The 18530-nt window shown below is 40.5% G+C and overlaps 1 protein-coding gene across 1 annotated transcript in view; it reads left to right on the top strand.

The window, feature by feature from the left end:
• The first annotated feature begins 270 nt into the window (after positions 1 to 270).
• The window catches only part of LOC137296138 (probable ATP-dependent RNA helicase DHX37), a 40052-nt gene continuing 21792 nt past the window's right edge, over positions 271 to 18530 (top strand). Inside the window, exons 1-12 of the mRNA XM_067827843.1 lie at positions 271 to 464; positions 2051 to 2242; positions 2625 to 2725; positions 4491 to 4881; positions 10502 to 10650; positions 10915 to 11007; positions 12208 to 12304; positions 12540 to 12653; positions 14753 to 14854; positions 15531 to 15614; positions 17843 to 17963; positions 18290 to 18389. Coding sequence (XP_067683944.1) covers positions 384 to 464; positions 2051 to 2242; positions 2625 to 2725; positions 4491 to 4881; positions 10502 to 10650; positions 10915 to 11007; positions 12208 to 12304; positions 12540 to 12653; positions 14753 to 14854; positions 15531 to 15614; positions 17843 to 17963; positions 18290 to 18389 — 1625 coding nt within the window. The 5' untranslated portion in view covers positions 271 to 383. The remainder of the gene's footprint in view (positions 465 to 2050; positions 2243 to 2624; positions 2726 to 4490; positions 4882 to 10501; positions 10651 to 10914; positions 11008 to 12207; positions 12305 to 12539; positions 12654 to 14752; positions 14855 to 15530; positions 15615 to 17842; positions 17964 to 18289; positions 18390 to 18530) is intronic.

The raw sequence follows: 18530 nt of genomic DNA, 5'->3' as shown, positions 1-18530 counted from the left end.
TCAGGAGAAACTTACAGCAGGAGCCAGTTTTAGAACAGCATATTCAACTAAACGCGCATAAATAGCCTTTCCACTTCATATATAATTTCGTTTTGGGTTATGATCACAGGAAAGTATCAGAATCTTTCGCAACAAACTCATATCACGCTTACGTGAGTTTTGTGATTCTCTTTATGGTGGACTTGTGGCAAATAATACCTGACCTTTTCCTCTGGCTACACTTACAGCATACAGTGCTTTATAGTTTTATCGAGTAGTAGTAACATCTAAGGGACATCACTCTTGATATTCATTTACCCGCGTGCAACCTGGAAGCACGTTTCCCTCTCCCTCATCTGTTATGATGTACTTGTTGTGTTACTCTTGATGCTAACTTGTTACTAATGGGAAAATCCAAACGTAAATTCAACTGGAAGGCTAGACAACAGTCAAATGTCGTTGTTGATCATAGTGAGCAGAAAAAGGTAAATATGAGGAAGCATACGTAATTGACTGACGATGAGAACATCAGAGAATTGGAAATGTTTATGTTTTGTCCATGTCGGAAAGTGTTGTGACTTCAGACACTGCCTGATTGTATGTCAACATCCTATAATTACCTAAAAAAATATTCTTTGATGCAATCCTCATCCATCTCCACTTTTGAATCTGTTTGATCAGCGAGAAGGAAGACCTCACAAATGCACCAAAATTATGGGGTTTTTTTATCCCATGGCCAAGTCACGTTTTAAGTATTTATATATCATATTAGTTTGATAGGGAGTAAAGCACATTACCGGGCGCACTTTTTCGGATTCATTACCGATCACTAAAGATCGGAAAGCGGACCAGTCCCTAACCCTAAGGATGGTAAAGGGTGCCTAACCCTAACCTCAGGTACTGTAAAGGGTGCCTGACCTTTACCATAAGGATTGTAAAGGTGGAGGCGCTATAGTGAGATAACTGCTCTGCAGTGCTGGCTGGTGCTATGCATGGTAAACTGCATTCTAGCCATTGGATAGTATAGGTTTCAGCTATTAACTCTGCAGATAAACTTTTAACTCAGTATTTCAATGGTCTGTATGTTGGTGTCCACGACTGATATTGATTAGGCTATATTTACCATATGCACATTGTACTGTGTCAGTCAGTGTGATGGTATAACAGCAAGTTAACCCATGGTGTCTAGAAACTTTATTCCTTACAATGGGTATAAACTGCAAAGCAATACAAATCTTTAAATATTCCTTATCAGCTGAATAATAGATAAACTACCTTTGGCTGCTTCAATCCATTTTTAGACGATGTATAAATCAACACTTTCATGGATGCTTCAAACCAGTATTTCAAACGTAGAGTGCATACCAATTACGACATTACGCAGATGCATTAAATATTCCATTTTTGTGTAACTAAAGCATTTGCTAACGCTGTTTACACCAACCTGATAAATGTATTTACATATAATTGATGTGAAACTGCAACACATACCCAAATCAATTAAGATGATGGTGACAGTCCCAAAAATAAACAGATATTGAGGATATTTGGATGGGTAAATTGTATTTCATACAATCACACATCATCACGAAACATCAGTGAGCATTCGAAAATGTTACTTTCTCTATGTAAGCTGTAAGTTTTGCCTCTTGTACTCGCACTTGGGAGACAGACTCCCAAACCCAAATCTGATTGGACCATGCGGTCTAGCCCAAGAAAAGAAAGAAAAGAAGCGTATGTAAAATGTGAAAAAGAACAGGGATTAGAATGGGCAGCAGAACACACATGAGTAACATAATTCAGCTAAAACTTGAACCTGTTTGGAAACAATTCTTTAACTGACAATCTGAAGACAATCAAACATTGTTTTAGTCAGATACTGTCAGTAGTATAAGGTAAACTTCCCACTGGATGTGGATCGGGATAGGAAAGGCAATGGAAGATGTGTTTGTCATGAAGTTCATGATTGCAGTTTAATTAAGGAATGTAAGCATGGTTACACAAGTTTGACTAAAACTAAGAACTGTTTGTTTAGCTTTATTTTGATGAAAAACTTAAAAATTTCCCCCAGATAAAGCTAGATCTAGCCAATGACAAGGCAGAATTGGCTGCTAGGGAGGAAGATAGCAATGCTCTTGTCCTGCCTGGTAAGAAACGATCGACCAAGAAGAAGAATGACAACACACCACGGGTGAAAAAACTCAGCAAGAAGGAGAGGAAGAGGTTGCAGCGGGTCATAGAAGTGAAACAAAAGAAATCCAAGGTATAATCAAATCCATGGTATCCATGGTATCCATGGTATCCATGGTATCTGGAGCTTGTTTGTATTTTTGTAATCATGTGAATACTAACGACTAAGCAACTGGACTGTATGGTCAGTATCTATTCAGTGGTACTCGACCTGATGGGCAACATGTAATGTGTATGATGGTCTAAGAGTAATCTGATTGTTTGCATCATGCAATGTTTGTTGCCTATACCAATAGTATACAGTCAAAATTCTGGATTCCCCTGACATATGTTGCATTTGACTACTTTCTAAATGGCATTGTGTATGTATTCCAGTGTGCATTCAGTGAGGGTATGATAGACTTACATTGGTTGAGAGAGAAAAACTTGAAGGTGGTATGGGTCATGTGTTACAGAGGGCTGAGCTGCTGCAGTCGCTGAAGGATGCCCAGGCTTCATCACAAGAGGCTAAACTCTTCTCTGGTATTGCTGAAGTGTACACACAGAAATTCAAGAAGTATGTTCTTCATCAGCTGTTAAATATCATTAGGATTCTAGAAAACATTGTGTTTATGCTGTTTATGACTTTTATCATAACCATTTTATTCAGTGATATGATTTTAGTAAGCTCTCCAAATGTACAGGCTTGTCACCTATCTTTATGAAATCAGTATGATTATCATGAAGATTGTAGCTGTGCTCTCCACAGTTAAACTCATATGTCATTAAGTACAAACATGATTAGATGCAGACATTGAGGAGGGGTCAGTATTATTTGCCATCAAAACTTCACGAATTCACTCCACATCTGATCCATAAAGAACCAGGTTAGAAATGGTCTTCAGCAACCCATAATTGTAGGAATTAAATGGAATTGGTGGTCAGGCTCACCGACTTGATTGACACACTTTATGGATAACAACTTCTTTATTACGATAGTGTGACGTTTCGGTGCAGATTCTTGCACCGTTGTCAAGCATTCTGCAAGAATCTGTACCAAAATGTCGCACTATCGTAATAAAGAAGTTGTTATCCATAGACTTTGTCAATCTTGTATTCCCCAACTTCTAAAATGCCACCCAAAGAAACTCACTGACTTGGTTGACATATGTCATTGTATCCCCATGATGGATTGTCTGGTCCAGCCTTCATTATTTACAGACTACCACCATATAGCTGGATTGGTGAGTGTGGCGTGAAATACCAACCAACCACTCACCATCTTCCAGTTACTAATATAGTTCAGAGTTTCTCTCATTCATAAGCTTGAAGTCAACAACCACATCGATAAGATTCTCCTCAAGGTCCACATTTTCATTCATGACGAGTACAGTTGGCAGTAGTTAGTGAAGTGCTTTGTTGAATCTACATGAGGCGTCTTTTTAGATTCAGCCACAGTGACCATGAATCAAACATCCCCTAAATTCTCCTCAACACTTTTCAAACATAGTATTGGGAGGTGACCACACACTAGACTGTCCTGTCTGCAGCAGACATAAGTGAGCAAGCACCTTATAATATGTATTTATGTGTGTACATGTATTGCATGTGTCAGATGCCAGAGATTTATTAAATACCAGATCTGACATGCTCACCTAACTATGAGAGGCACACCACCACTTGTACAGGTCAAATCTCAAATACATGCATCATTGGGTTCAGGATAGAACGGGCCTTCAGCAACACATTTTTACCATAAAAGGTGACTATACTTGTTTTAAGAGGCAACTAACAGGATCGGGTGCTCAGGCTCACTGACTTGGTTGACACATGTTGACACATGCTCATACTGTTGATCACTAGATTGTCTGGTCCAGACTCAATTATTGACAGACTGCCGCCATATAACTGGAATACTGCTGGGTGCATCGTAAAACTAAACTCACTCACTCACATTCATTATAACAGCTTTTCTCAATTGAAAATATATTGTTTGCAGGTAAGCTTAAATAAGACTTGTTTCCCTGCACAACATGATGTGTGACATGTGTTTGTGTACTCATGGTTGTCAACAAGACCCATTGTGTATCAGGAGTATTACCTGTTGTTTAAGTAGTCACACACAGTAAATATGATCTATTTGTCCTTGTGTTGTTATGTCCAGTCAAGACTGCGGTACTGCTGGGAGTAAGTCCTGGGTATTTATACATGAGTGATGCTTTGGATCATTCATGAGGAGACATCAGAATGTCACCAGTCCTTATTGCTGAGTATGGTGATCCTGTACACCTAGCTACTGAACAATCAAAGTGTCTGATTGGGGCACCTTTATGTGGTTTCAGTGATGTGAACATAGAGACAACGCCCCAGGGAGAAGTTAAGCTGAACACCATCAGTGGAAGTGGGAAAAAGACGAAGCAGAAGTGTGTGGTGGAGGAAGAGGAGTTATCAGGAAATGAATCTGTGTCATCTGTGGACACTTCTGACATTTCAACCGATGAGGAAGGGGAGCTGGAAGAGGGAGAGATGGCCAACAGAGAGGAAGATTCTGGTAATGGGTCAGACAAAGATGGTCTGGAATCTGGTGTGGAGAAGACATCAGTCAGTGGGAAGGCTGCATTAGAAACTAAAGAGTGTGTTGGTCTGGAGATCAAGAAGGATCCCCCAGTGAAGACAGACATGGAGAGGAGGCCTGCAGTACATAAGCTACTGTCCAGACTACCGGAGGTTCAGGTAAAACACCAAACTGCAGATGAAACAGAACTGCTTAATGGTCAGTGGTTCCTGATCATATTTATAGAAAAGTCATGACAAGTCTGAAGTTTTGTTTCTCACTTTTGGAAAATTGTTTTCCATGTGTGAACTGTGCTTGAAATTTGAATGTGAAATGTTTTCTGAAGAAATCAGCATGAGCAACCATTTGCTCAGATCGATGTTAAAGTTCCGTGAGTGAAGGAGATTTCTCTGTTTATACTGTTATCATAAGAGGTGAATATAGATGCAAGAAATAATATATTTTTCCTTTTCCTGACTCAGGATTATTATGATAGAATCCTTCTATCTGAACATAGTGGAACACTTGAATCCCTTGAAGTTCCATTCATTAAAGTGGACGTGAAATCAGTACTCACCCGTGAGCAGTCTCTCTTGAGCTTGTGCATTTGGCATGCAAATTAGTCACCTGACATCATGCTGTTCATTCTCTCCTTATTTGCCCTCGAGGATGGACATGAGACCACCAGGGTCCCGGTAGGGCACATATCCTTCACCTTTTGGTCTTATAATTACAAAGTTTCAGCTGTATCCGTCTTTTTGATCTATCTATATGTGTAGATCATGTAACCAATTTACTAGCAAACTGTATGTGTGGTTTTCATCATTTCACTTGCATTCAGCATTGTATGGTTCATAACAATTGATGAAAACTTGTTGATGTTGCAAATATCGGTTGTCTGTGGTTGACCCTCATTTCAATTGTCCTTCTTGTACTGACATTTGCTCTTTCATTAGTTTCATTAGTCATCCTGTTGTATCCTTTGTAAAAATTGAACTGTTCAATTCAATAGTTGTCTATTTGCTGTTCTTAGGCATGCATGTTATTATAGAAGCTATAACTAAGTCATGTCAGGAAAACATATTGATGAAAGCACTAGTAAACGGCTGTTGACTGATGCTGAAATTCATCACTCTAGTGAATCGCCTAGCGGTTCCCAGGGACCTCATCTATGTGTTGCCACTGTCCCAGACTAAGAAACAAGTCTATGTCGGCACTTGAGAAAAGGAAATTGTCAGCTTTGTTGAGTTCTCATCATAGTTCTTCACAGAAGTTGAGGTCCTTCTCTTTGGCGATACTCCCACCACATGAAGCAGATGTTTTTTGATGAACCCCCAATAATCCTCCCAGAGGTTTGGTCTGTAGTTGACCTGTTACGATGGCTAGTGCCACAGCAACAGTTTTTGCTCCTGTGCAGGACTTGGGACAACCCCGACAGTCATTGCAGACACAACGTTTGTCATCCCCTTCATCACAACCACCAGCTTCAGCGCAGAGCTTCAACCCATGCCGTCAGTACTGGAGGATCATCATAACTCTGTGTACAGGAGCCATCATCGAGATTACACATCACGGGATTCATCTGAGCAAAGGCATATCGACTCCTCTAGAGATGGTTATCAGGATTTCTCACCTGACTCACCATTGTGAGGATGAAGAGGATTTTGTTTTTCCCAGACACAGAAGTAACATTTTTGATCGCTGACGGTTTGGACAACTAAATATCAAGATCAGCATGTACCAGCATTCAACCCAGAGAAGTTTCCACTGCACCGCATGGAACCATTGACTAAGGCCCCTGGTGTAGACGAAGACTACAACCTTATATCAGAGTCCTGTAGCAGGTCTTATAGGGTTGAGGATAAGATGTTGGCTCAACTGGATATAACCAAACAATGTTTGTTTTACGGACTTGCACGATCAAGAGCCATCAATGAAGCCATTATCTCACAATTCTAGAACTCAACTGCCAAGGAAGATCGGCTGATCTTGTTTGCATTATTGACTCAAAAGAAAGACCAGATATTCATCTCAGAGCATTTAGCGTCAACCACTGCTGGACTGACCCTTTTGAGGAGGCAAAGCTTACTCTTGGCATGTACTTGGTGGAGTGAAAATTTCACCAAAAATAAGAAGAAAAGAGGAAAGGATAAGAAGTTCTCTACCTCCAGAGGTGAAACAGGCTCTTTTCCTTGCCCTGGAGGAAATAACAGGTCCACCTCAGGAAGGGACTGCTCCCCTAAAGGTGCCAGGCTTTCCTTGCTGAATTCCAGGTATGGACCGACTGAAATCTTCTTCTGTAGAACCATGGACAGTGGGTGGACATCTCAAATGGTACTGGGAAAATTGGGGAATACGGAGGGACAACTTATGTGTAGGGGATACAAAGGTTAAGAGTCACTCAACTACTGACAAGAGAGCCGATCATGTTCAACTATGCGACTGACCAGATGAAAAAACTGGACGATGCCATCGCAACTGTACTTGTTGAATGCTGTTGAGGAGTTGGACCAAGCTCACCTCACACCAGGATTTTATTCCTCATTTTTCCTAGTTCCCAAGCAAAACGACTAGGACTAATTTTGTCTCATTTACCATATGAAGAAATTCAACATGGAGTATCTACACAAACCGGCAACGTTCAAGATGATACATCTCCCACAGCTCCAACAACTGGTACATTCGGCAGGCACTGAGAATCACAAAAATATCTATGATTTCTGTTAAATGGGCATCACTTCAAGTGGAGCATCCCACCATTTGGAGTATCATGGTCCCCTGGGATGTTTACTTGAGTGACCAAGCCCATAATGCAGTATCTACATTAATGAGGTCTATGCAGTGCATTTTCCCTGGACGACTGGATTCAAATACATCAAAATCCCAATCAACTCAGACTGCAACTAGATTTCATGTTTGTCTACTAACACAGTTGGGATGGTTAGTAAATGTACTCAAATCAGAGCTAGAGCCATCGCAGGATTTCCAATTCCTGGGAATACAATTTTGCACAGCACAGGTTATCGCATGAGATCTTTGGAACAAAATACAAGATAGTGCAAGCAATACTTTCCCTGTTGACACTTCACAGTTGGCTGTGTTTACTTGTTCTGCTGAAGTCAGCCCAAGACATGACATGCTAGGGGAGGTTACAGTTGCATCCACTGCAGATATTTGTCAATGATCAGTTAAACAACACAGACCTGTTTGTTCTACCAGATCATCTCAAACCATATCTCCTATGGTGGACACTCAGAGACAGTGTCTGTGCGGAAATTACCTAACAGAGTCAGACTGCATAGTTCATCTATATGTAGATGCATCTTTCTAAGGATGGGGCGCTCATCTCGACAACGAAGTAGCCTTGGTGAAGTGGTCAACACAAGATCATGCTCTACACATCAATCTCTAAGAGATGAAAGCAGTGATCAACGCAATACAACATTGGTCAAATTGTCTCAGGAACACCAAGTTCAGAGTTCACAAAGACACCTCCACGGTAGCGTTCTATAGAAACAAACTTATATTTCAAGTTGTATCTGTTACAAGCTGAACTTGTTTATGAAAGTGTGCCACTTTCCAGGAGCAAAAAATATCATAGCAGATGCTCTATCTCAGTCACTGCAGACTATTTGTGACCAAATTCAACAAACAGAAAAAGACATTTCCCCAAGGCAACTTCGTTGTTGAGATGAGCGCCCCATCCAGTACTGGATGCACAAGCCTGGGCAACAGACAGTCTCAGCATATCACGGAAAGGACTAAAAGCATATACGTGTCCTCCTCCAGTATTACTGCATCTGATATTGGAGAAAATCAAGCAGACAAGATGCCTTTCCCGACCTTATAAAAGACCTCGGAAAACATTACAACTACACAAATGGAATGTATTAAAGTTTGTTTGAAGAAATGAAGATATTTTGCTAGAGCAACCAAAGCTGTCACTTTCACCCTACGTGCATGTAATCGGACACTTTACAATGATACGACAAAGAGGTTTGAGACATATGCTTAGCAGAAAGGATTTGCTGACTACTCGTGCCATTTAAGACACACAAGACATCTAAAAGGCTCAATGTTATCAATGTATCTAGTGTCACTTAGCTCAGTCATCACTATAAAGACAGGCATAAGGTTGACTTAAGTACCAAAATTACTGGCATTATTATGTTCATTCAAGTTGGAAGACCAGCAAAAGAAATCCACAGCTCCCACATGGGATCTCAACATGTTACAACATCTTACAAGCAATGCTTATGAGCCTCTAGATAGGACATCCATGGACATGCTAACACAAAAAACACTGCTTTTGGTTGCCCTAGCACCTGCTGCCCAGATGTCAGAAATTCGTGTGCATGAATGCACTTTGAGAAAACAGTGCATTGAGACAGTGTGTACCTAGGACTCAGATGAGATTTTATTGCTAAAAATCACTTTGGATGAAAACCATTATTTTATGAGCATATATAGCAGCAGGAATTACCCCACCACATGCGTCCAACCTACACCAAAGTGCAAGCCTTAGCCTCAGCACTCACTTTTCATGGGAACTGTTCGATAACACCTATAATAGAGGCTTTTGGAAATGTTTGCCAGTCATTATCTCAGAGATATCGCCACCGAAGATGTCAGTGGCATTCACCAATTTGTTCCACTAGTTAGGGGACAACTATCGGTTCCTAAAAGGCGCTGAGAAAATCTCACCCTTTTTGTTTTTATCACATGACTTGTCAATGCCAATACACTACTCCATGGAGTAAAATGGTTGAGAGTCCATGCGTATGTCTCAGAACAGCCTATCATGACTGATTATAGCCCCTGTACTTGTATGCTATACTCGTACCTGAAGAAGGGATTACATCGTCACTTGACGCATGCGTTAAACAATGAAGTTACTACAAGATAATTAGTAGAACACTACTATATCTAAAAGCCACAGAAAGATGTCATAATTAACTTACTGTAAAAGTTTTTTGACAGTTGTTGTCCACACAATATACAGAAAGAAAGTTGAAAGGGAAAGTTCAAATAGTTCTAGGCCTACATAACTTCTACACAGGTAACTAATCTTAATCTGTTTTTCATAAGCATTTTCGGTTATTTTACTCAAATAGATTAACTAGTTCGAAAGCAACAGGTCCTTGAAGCATACTTGAGTATACATGGAGTACAGCAGATTTGACCTCGTCAAATAGCTTAGCATAGTGTTTTCCATGGAGATGTTCCCTCAATTTTGGAAACAGGTGAAAGTCACTTGGGGCCAGGTCAGGTGAATGTGGAGGATGAGGAAGTTCTTCGAAGCCACAAGAGGTGTGAGATGAAGCATTGTCATGTAAAACCAGGACTCCAGCCCTCAACATCTCTCACGTTGTACTCGTATGTATACCCCAGTAAGCTTCAAGGACCTGTTGCTTTCGAACTAGTTGGCAGGTATTTGGAGAGAGTGAAGAGCATGAAATGCATGGGCTCAAGGGAGGCTACTCGTTGGTGAGTACTGATTTTCTGTCCGCTTTAATGAAAGGAACTTCAAGGGATTCAAGTGTTCCAATATGTTCGGATAGAAGGAGGAGACAAGCATAATAAGCATGAGTCAGGATAAGTATAAAATATCAATTTTGATCAGAATATTACATGTTACGATCAGTTAACCATGTTCAAAGATTATAAAGAAAACTTTGATGTTGTGATAATATATATTGTCTTTATTCAAGACCTAATCATTCTTATATTATGCAAGTGTTACTGCTGGCAGGTTCTTGGAAATGTGATGTATTCAGATTTAAATGTTCTTCTTCCCAGGAGGCAAGGCTGAAGCTTCCCATATTGTCGGAGGAGCAGGTTGTGATGGAGGCCATCAGTGAACATCCGGTGGTTATCATCTGTGGAGAGACAGGGTCAGGCAAGACCACCCAGGTGCCACAGTTCCTCTATGAGGCAGGATATGCTCAGTGAGTAGACCCTTGGCCTAACTTTCTTCTTGACATTGTTGTCGCCTTGCCTTTGAGGTGTATAAAATGCAGGGATATAGTATGGTGCCATAGGTATAACTTTAACTGCTGGACACATGATCTGATATCCTTAAAATAGAATCAGGAAGTTCTGAATAAGGTAAGTTCTTAACCGTAAATCAGGAAGATGAGTTACCTAGCTTATTTCACCTACATCGGACTGAGAGGTGCCATATTAATTCACATGTTCCTATTTCTTTCCAGTGACCATGGTATCATTGGTGTCACTGAACCAAGGAGAGTTGCTGCAATAAGTATGTCCAAACGTGTTGCCATGGAAATGAATCTCTCATCAAAGTAAGCCTTGGATATTTCAGTAGACTTATGATTGTTTTAGCCAAGCACATTTTGTTGAGATTTGTCCTACATGGGAACCCATGAGGAACTGGTCATATACAAGTTAATGTAAATAAGTGGAATCATCATACTGCTTCCTGTTTTTACCAGGGAGCATCCCACAGAGTGACTGTAGCATGACCATCATGTACCCCCATGGTATTGTGTAGAATTGGAATAATTTTTGCGCAAGAATTGCTTTGTGGAAGATTTTGTATTATATGTATATCATTACATCACAAAGCAAAGATGACTATACAGTGGAAGCTGTCTTATTTGGACCCAAAGTAACTCAGTTTTCTATATAATTCAGACCGAATTGTTGGTCCCAGCAGAAGTTAACTAAGTTATCATTACATATAGGCTAACTAATTCGGACTTCATGTAACTCGGATTTCGGACTGAAATCTCCGCCCTTCAAGGTAATTTACTACGAAAACTTCGCTAATTAGCTCGGACTAGCAGGACTGCCTGAGGCAGAAGTGCTTTGTAGTTAGCCGATTACCGACTTCAAACGGATTATCAGGTGTGATGATAACCAGTTAACACAAGGAATTAACAAAGAAGTTCAGCAAGCTGACACAACTCACTCAGTGTCATTTTGACGGCATGCGATTTTGTTATAAAAAGATGATACTCCAGTAATTTCTCATCAGTGACAAATGCCTGAACCAATGATACGTTGTATTTGTTGATTTCTGTGGAGAAGATTGAATCACATGCGCTTCCATACAATGGTGTTACCCTGTGAAATAGCGAGTAACACAAAAACATGGTACGTCTCTTCTTGCGCTTGTGCTTACGGACAAGACACGAAATGATTGTTGCATTGGATACCACCGGACGACAGTGCATTCTAACAATAAATCATTTATAAAAGATGAGGTGATATTTATTGACCGAATAACAGTTTTGATAATCTACTGATACGCAATAATGTCCATGATCACCTTTTGCGCTATTACTCCGAAAACACGTTACACCATGGTAAAAATATCGTGCATGCGTATCTCCTGGTCAAGGGAGCTAACTCTTGACTCTCAACAGTCCAATTCAGACTCCTTGTAATTCGGACACAAAAGTCGGTCCCAGTCTGAGTCCGAATTAGACACCTTCCACTGTAGTTAATCGTGTCTTTAACATCATATTTACATTTGGCAGAGAAGTGTCTTACCAGATTCGGTATGAGGGCAATGTTACAGACGACACTGTCATAAAGTTCCAGACTGATGGTGTTCTCTTAAAAGAAGTTCAGAAGGTACATAGAGATGTAAATGTATTTATTTGTTTGCTGTTTGTTAGCATGCATTTCTTCATCTGAGATTTATGATGTAATCTTTCCAGAAAAACTCCAAGAATCATGGTTAGAAAGTAACAAATATGCTTGCTTAGATGCAAGGTGATTCCTCTTGCACTTTAATCTCCTGTGTCATTCCATATGGATCTCTCTTCACTACATTCATGAATCATGTTATATGTTCATGCTTTTACAGGACTTCTTACTGAGCAAGTACAGTGTGATCATCGTAGATGAGGCACATGAGAGGAGTGTGTTCACTGACATCCTAATTGGCTTGCTGTCCAGGATCGTACCCCTCAGGGAGAAGGTAGCTGGCTGTATATCATCCCCATCATTCTTTCTTCCCATCTCTCTCCCTCCCATCTCTCCCTCCCTCTCTCTCCATCCCTCTTTCCCTCCACCTCTCTCCCTCCCTGTCTCTCCCTCTCTCTCTCCATCCCCCTTTCCCTCTCTCCCTCCCTCTCCCTCCCTCTCTCCCTCCCTCCCTCTCCCTCCACCTCTCCCTCCCTCTCTCTCCCTCTCCATCTCTCTCCCTCCACCTCTCTCCCTCCCCATCTCCCTCCCTCTCTCTCCCTCCCCATCTCTCTTTCCCTCTCTCTCCCTCCCCATCTCTCCCTCCCCCCTCTCTCCCTCTCTCCCTCCCCATCTCTCCCTCCACCTTTCTCTCCCTCCCTCTCTCTCCCTCCCTCTCTCTCCTCCCTCTCTCCTCCCCATCTCTCTCCCTCTCTCTCCCTCCCCTCTCTCCCTCCCTCTGTCTCCCTCCACATATCTCTTTCTCCCCATCTCTCTCCCTCCCCATCTCTCACCCTCTCTCTCCCTCCCCATCTCTCACCCTCTCTCTCCCTCCCCATCTCTCCCTCTCTCTCACTCCTTATCTCTCTCCCTCCCTCTCTCTCCTCCCCATCTCTCTCCCTCCCTCTCTCCCTCCCCATCTCTCACTCTGTCTCCCTCCCCATCTCTCTCCCTCCCTCCCCCTCCCCCTCCCTCTCTCTCCTGCCCATCTGTCTCCCTCTCTCTCCTCCCCATCTGTCTCCCTCTCTCCCTCCCTCCCTCTCTCCTTCCCCATCTCTCTCCCTCCCCATCTCACCCTTCACACCTGCACCTCTCCTCTCTCTCCCTCCCTCCATTCAGTGAAGGGTCGTGATAGAATAGGCTTTCAGCAACCCATGCTTGCCATAAAAGGCAGCTCTGCTTGTTGTAAGAGGCAGCTAATTGGATCTGGTGGCTGGGCTCACTGCCTTGGTTGACACATCATCAGTTCGGAATCACGCAGATTGATGCTTTTGCTGTTGATCACTGGATTGTCTGGTCCAGGCTCAATTATTGTCAGGCTGCCACCATATAGCTGGGATATTGCTGAGTATGGCGTAAAGCTAAACTCACTCCTTCACTCTCCAGCTCAAGACATGTCTGTAATCAATGTTATGTACAGGAGAAAACATGCCTCCAAGGTTTTGGTAGACAATGTAAAACCGGAGGGGGAGGGATTTCCTGACCCCAACGGTTTTACATTGTCTACCAAACCGAGGAGAAGTGTTTTCTCTAAAATATATACCATCAATGATGTGTAGTTACAATGAAGATGATCATTTAATGAAGCTACACAACAATAACTGAAGCGCATGTTAAGTCAATTTAATGAAAGTAACACTATAAATAGATAATTTAACCCCTCCACCTTCGTCAGCCTCTGTGCGGTAGAGCGTCTACCTACGGATGAGATAATTGCAGTTCCGATCGCGCTTTGGAAAATCTTTGTATTGTGAGTTTAAACTTGAAAAATTGGAATTTTTCAATTGATTTCAAACACTCCTGTATCATTTGAATGTTGATTTTCATATAATGTTAAGAACACTAAACCCTGGGAAGCGGTCTTACTAATGAAAAGTAAAACCTGGGAAGAGGTCTTACTAACGAAAAGTAAAACCTGTCCCTCCAAAACAAAAACCTCAAATGCAGTTATTTTGGGAAAACAAGAGATGACCTAATATGTAGTGAGAAGCACACTTCTCCATCCCTCCCCATCTCCTCTCCCCCTTCCCCTCTCTACCTGACTCCTTCTCTTTCTCCCTCTCCTTCTATCTCCCTCTCTTCCCCCCCCCATCTCTACCCTCTCTCTCCCCTCTCTCTATTTGCTCCCCTCTCTATCTGCCTCCTCTCTCACACTCTCTCTCCTCTGTCTCCTTCCTCTCCCCTCTCTCTCTACCTGCCCCCTCCTTTTCTCCCCTCCCTATCTCCCTCTTTCCCTCCACCCTCTGTCCCTCTGAACAGGTCTCTGAAGGTTAAATCTGCTCCTTCTCTACCCTAATATCCACGTCTCACACAGCTAAACTGTGATTTGCAATGTAGAATTAAGGATTTGCTGCATGTATTGTACCTGACAGATGTTTGAATATCATGTTTCAGAAAGGGAACCCCCTGAAGCTTATCATAATGTCTGCCACGCTACGAGTTGAGGACTTCACTGAGAACAAGAGGCTGTTCAAGGTCACACCTCCGGTCATCAAGGTAGAAGCACTTAGCACTGATTTGTTATTTTACGTTGCCCTTGAGTATGACTGGCACACAGTGTAATTTTTTAGGTTCAAGAAGAATTAGTGCAGTGGTTAAGTAATCAAGTGTTGGCAGAAGCTGATTTCTTCTGAAATATAAACAAAGACAGCTCCAACATTTGATAGGAGGTCATTTTATAACTTAGCAGTTTCAAGTCTGAAACATCAGTCTGTTTCATTTATTTTGGCAATAATATTCAAAAGTTCCTAGTGCAAAGGAGAGAAAAACTAATTATTTTCACCCAAAGCTCCATCCCAGAATTTCAGGATAGATGATTTGTTACACCTGATGGAATCACACTCATTAGCAAACAAAATTGGATAAAATCCATGGAAGCTGTTTTTCATGAAACTGACTATAGATTTTACTTGTTAACTCAACAAGCTCTATTTCCTAATAAAATTAAAAGTATTGTCTCCATACATGATATAGCAATCCAAACATGACACACAGAGCTTTCCAATTCTTCTAAGTTTACCATGCATATTCAAAACTTGACAATCCTCCGTATAAACTATCCTGCCATCCCATGTATTCTCAGCTGTATATTTGAACCTCTTATGCTGAGTATCCGGGCCTGAACATAATAAAAGTTCTGTCCTGCCATGCTTCCTTTTCTTATTTTGTTCAGGTTGAATCGAGACAGTTTCCTGTGACAATACATTTCAACAAGCGAACACCACTAGATGACTACCTTGCAGATGCATACAGGAAGGTGGGTACCGTATGTGGAAATCAGAAATCAAGAAAATTATATGCTGGACTGTTGTACATGTTTAATGCTCTAGAAACATAAATTGATAAAAACTGCCTGCAGTGTGATGACTCTCATATAGATTTTTCACCGTTGCGACAGGCATGAGCATTGTGACGTCCTAACTCTTAACCAATATGACATCATCTGACTTTCAGTATTACACTAGTTCACTATTATTGTATTTCAGTATCATCTATGGACAAGTACATGTTGAAACAATTGGTTTTGGTACTTCAAACATAACAAAATCTTGAGAAGTAATCTCACTGTCTGATAAATTCATTGTGGGTAAGATGATACCTTAAAGTAGCCATGTTTGATCTGAGTCATCTGACTACTTTCTAAGGCAGTGAAACTCTAATTACGTTTGATAGCCAATTAGTTTGTGTGTTTCTTGACTCTTGAAATGTCAGGAATGTTCCAGTGTTGTCACTTAGAGTGGTTATTGTTGGGTCACACAGACCAAGTCAGAATATGAGGACATGCAGTATTAACATTAAGTAAGTCAAACGTTAGGATGGTGGATCGTCTGTTGTGACAGTTGTATAAGTCAAACATTAACCACATTGATTGTATTTTGTGATAGGTGCATAAGTCAGACATTAGCCTGGTTAAATGTCTGTTGTGACACATGTATAAGTCATACATTAACTGGGTTGATTATCTGTTGTGACACATGTATAAGTCATACATTAACTGGGTTGATTATCTGTTGTGACACATCTATAAGTCAAACATTAACCACATTGATTGTATTTTGTGATAGGTGCATAAGTCAGACATTAGCCTGGTTAAATGTCTGTTGTGACACATGTATAAGTCATACATTAACTGGGTTGATTATCTGTTGTGACACATGTATAAGTCATACATTAACTGGGTTGATTATCTGTTGTGACACATGTATAAGTCATACATTAACCGGGTTGATTATCTGTTGTGACACGTGTATAAGTCATACGTTAGTCGGGTTGATTATCTGTTGTGACAGATGTGTAAGTTATACATTACTCGGGTTGATTATCTGTATAAGTCATACTTTATTGTTACAAGCCCCAGGTTGGAGAACAGGTGTGGAGATCTTCTGGTGTCACCCCATTAGTCATATGTCTCGTTAGTCATACACCTTATATAAACATGTCATGGTTGACTGATCATACATATGTATCCTTAGAGCTTCAGGCAACAGGAATGATTCATAAGAAAGAAAACTAAATGACGCTAGCAAGAGTTTATTTGAGCCATTCTCAAATTTCATACATATTTCTTGTAGGCAATAATTGTAAGTTTTGTGTGCTTGTTTTACCTAGAAATGGTATTCTGAATTTACAAAACAATATGCAACCTATGCAAGATTAACAACATTTTATTTATCATAGTTAACCATTTTCAGTTAATTCATACTTTTTAGGAATTTTTAATATCTAGTTTTGCAAAATAACATGGCTAATGAGATCTTAATAGTATATTTATTCTTTATAAGGGGCGAATAAGCCCAAAAATTCCTTTCATTTGAAAACTGGAAATGTGAAGTAATATGTAGCAAACAGGTGGAAGTGAGAATGTTCACTTTGATGAAATTTGCTAGTCAGATATTTCAGAATGTTTGAAGAATATGTAATGGGCCAAAGATCTTACTGAGTTGCCTCTGCAGTGTTAAACACAGGTGAAGACTGAATGTTAAAGAAGTGACAGTGTGTAATATCACAGCTGTTTTCTTCTTTGTCTCATCAGTTACACTACCCTGTCCTTACTGTAACATATTGATTTTATTTCTTTGATAAAACAAATTGTGTTAAAAAAAATTCCAAAACATTTGTATTGAAACATAAGATTCAACTAGAAAAATGTCATTGCTCTCACAAAACCTGTCCCTAAAAATACAGTATTTGCTTAAATTTGAAAAATAGTTCAATTCGAATAAGAAATGGAATTATATTCTTACCCTGTTTTTCTGAGAACAATATTCAAAGCAGTCAGTGTGAAGAGAAGACATGTTGACTTATGTTTCACTATCATTCTTGTATAGCACACATTAAAAGCAGATGAGTCTATTATATCGTAGGTAGCATGCCCCATGTTGTTTTAATTAATCAAGCCATTTCCGTATAACTAGTGGCCATATGAGAAATGGACGTATGACTAATGGAATACAACCAGTTTTCTAAGTTTGTGTATGTTGCCAGGTATGCAAGATTCACCGGCAGCTGCCAAGTGGGGGCATTCTGGTGTTTGTGACAGGGCAGCAGGAAGTGCATACATTGTGCAAGAAGCTGCACAACACTTTTCCTTATGCAGCTGGAGAAGGTGAGAATATTAGAGGACAACTGAATCCATTGTTCATCATCCTGTAGATACGTTATTGAGGGAGACTGTCCTTCATACGTAGTGCAATGCTCTGATTAATGACATGACAAAGGATGAGGTGGCTGCTGAAAATCCAGTGATGGCTGTTACTAATATGCTCTCAATATGTCAGTAAAACCATCTTTGATATCAGCTGAAAGTATATCATCTCGTATGGGGTTCTGCTCTCTGATTGGTCAATCTCAGTTTGAGGGATATGAAACCTTATTATTAACCTTTCAATGAAAATGTAATGAATGTCTAAGAACATGTAGCTTTTGTTGCAGCTGTGCCGAAGAAACCAACCAAAGCAGAACTTCGAAAGCAAAAGAAAGTAAATAAGAAAATAAAAGAAAAAGTGAACCTGCCAAAAGTGAATTTAGACAAGTAAGTCACTCACATCCTTGTAAGTATCAACTGGCTGGACTCGAGCACATTGGCATACAAGCTAACAGTATCAGTTATTTCATGCAAATAACCTACATTGTGTTCTAATGTTGAAGTATAAGTGATGTTGAACTTACAAAC

This window comes from Haliotis asinina, chromosome 1 (assembly GCF_037392515.1).
Source record: "Haliotis asinina isolate JCU_RB_2024 chromosome 1, JCU_Hal_asi_v2, whole genome shotgun sequence".
Lineage (NCBI taxonomy): Eukaryota > Metazoa > Mollusca > Gastropoda > Lepetellida > Haliotidae > Haliotis > Haliotis asinina.
The sequence above is the reverse complement of the archived record's forward strand: the minus strand, read 5'-3'. Positions and strand labels throughout refer to the sequence as shown.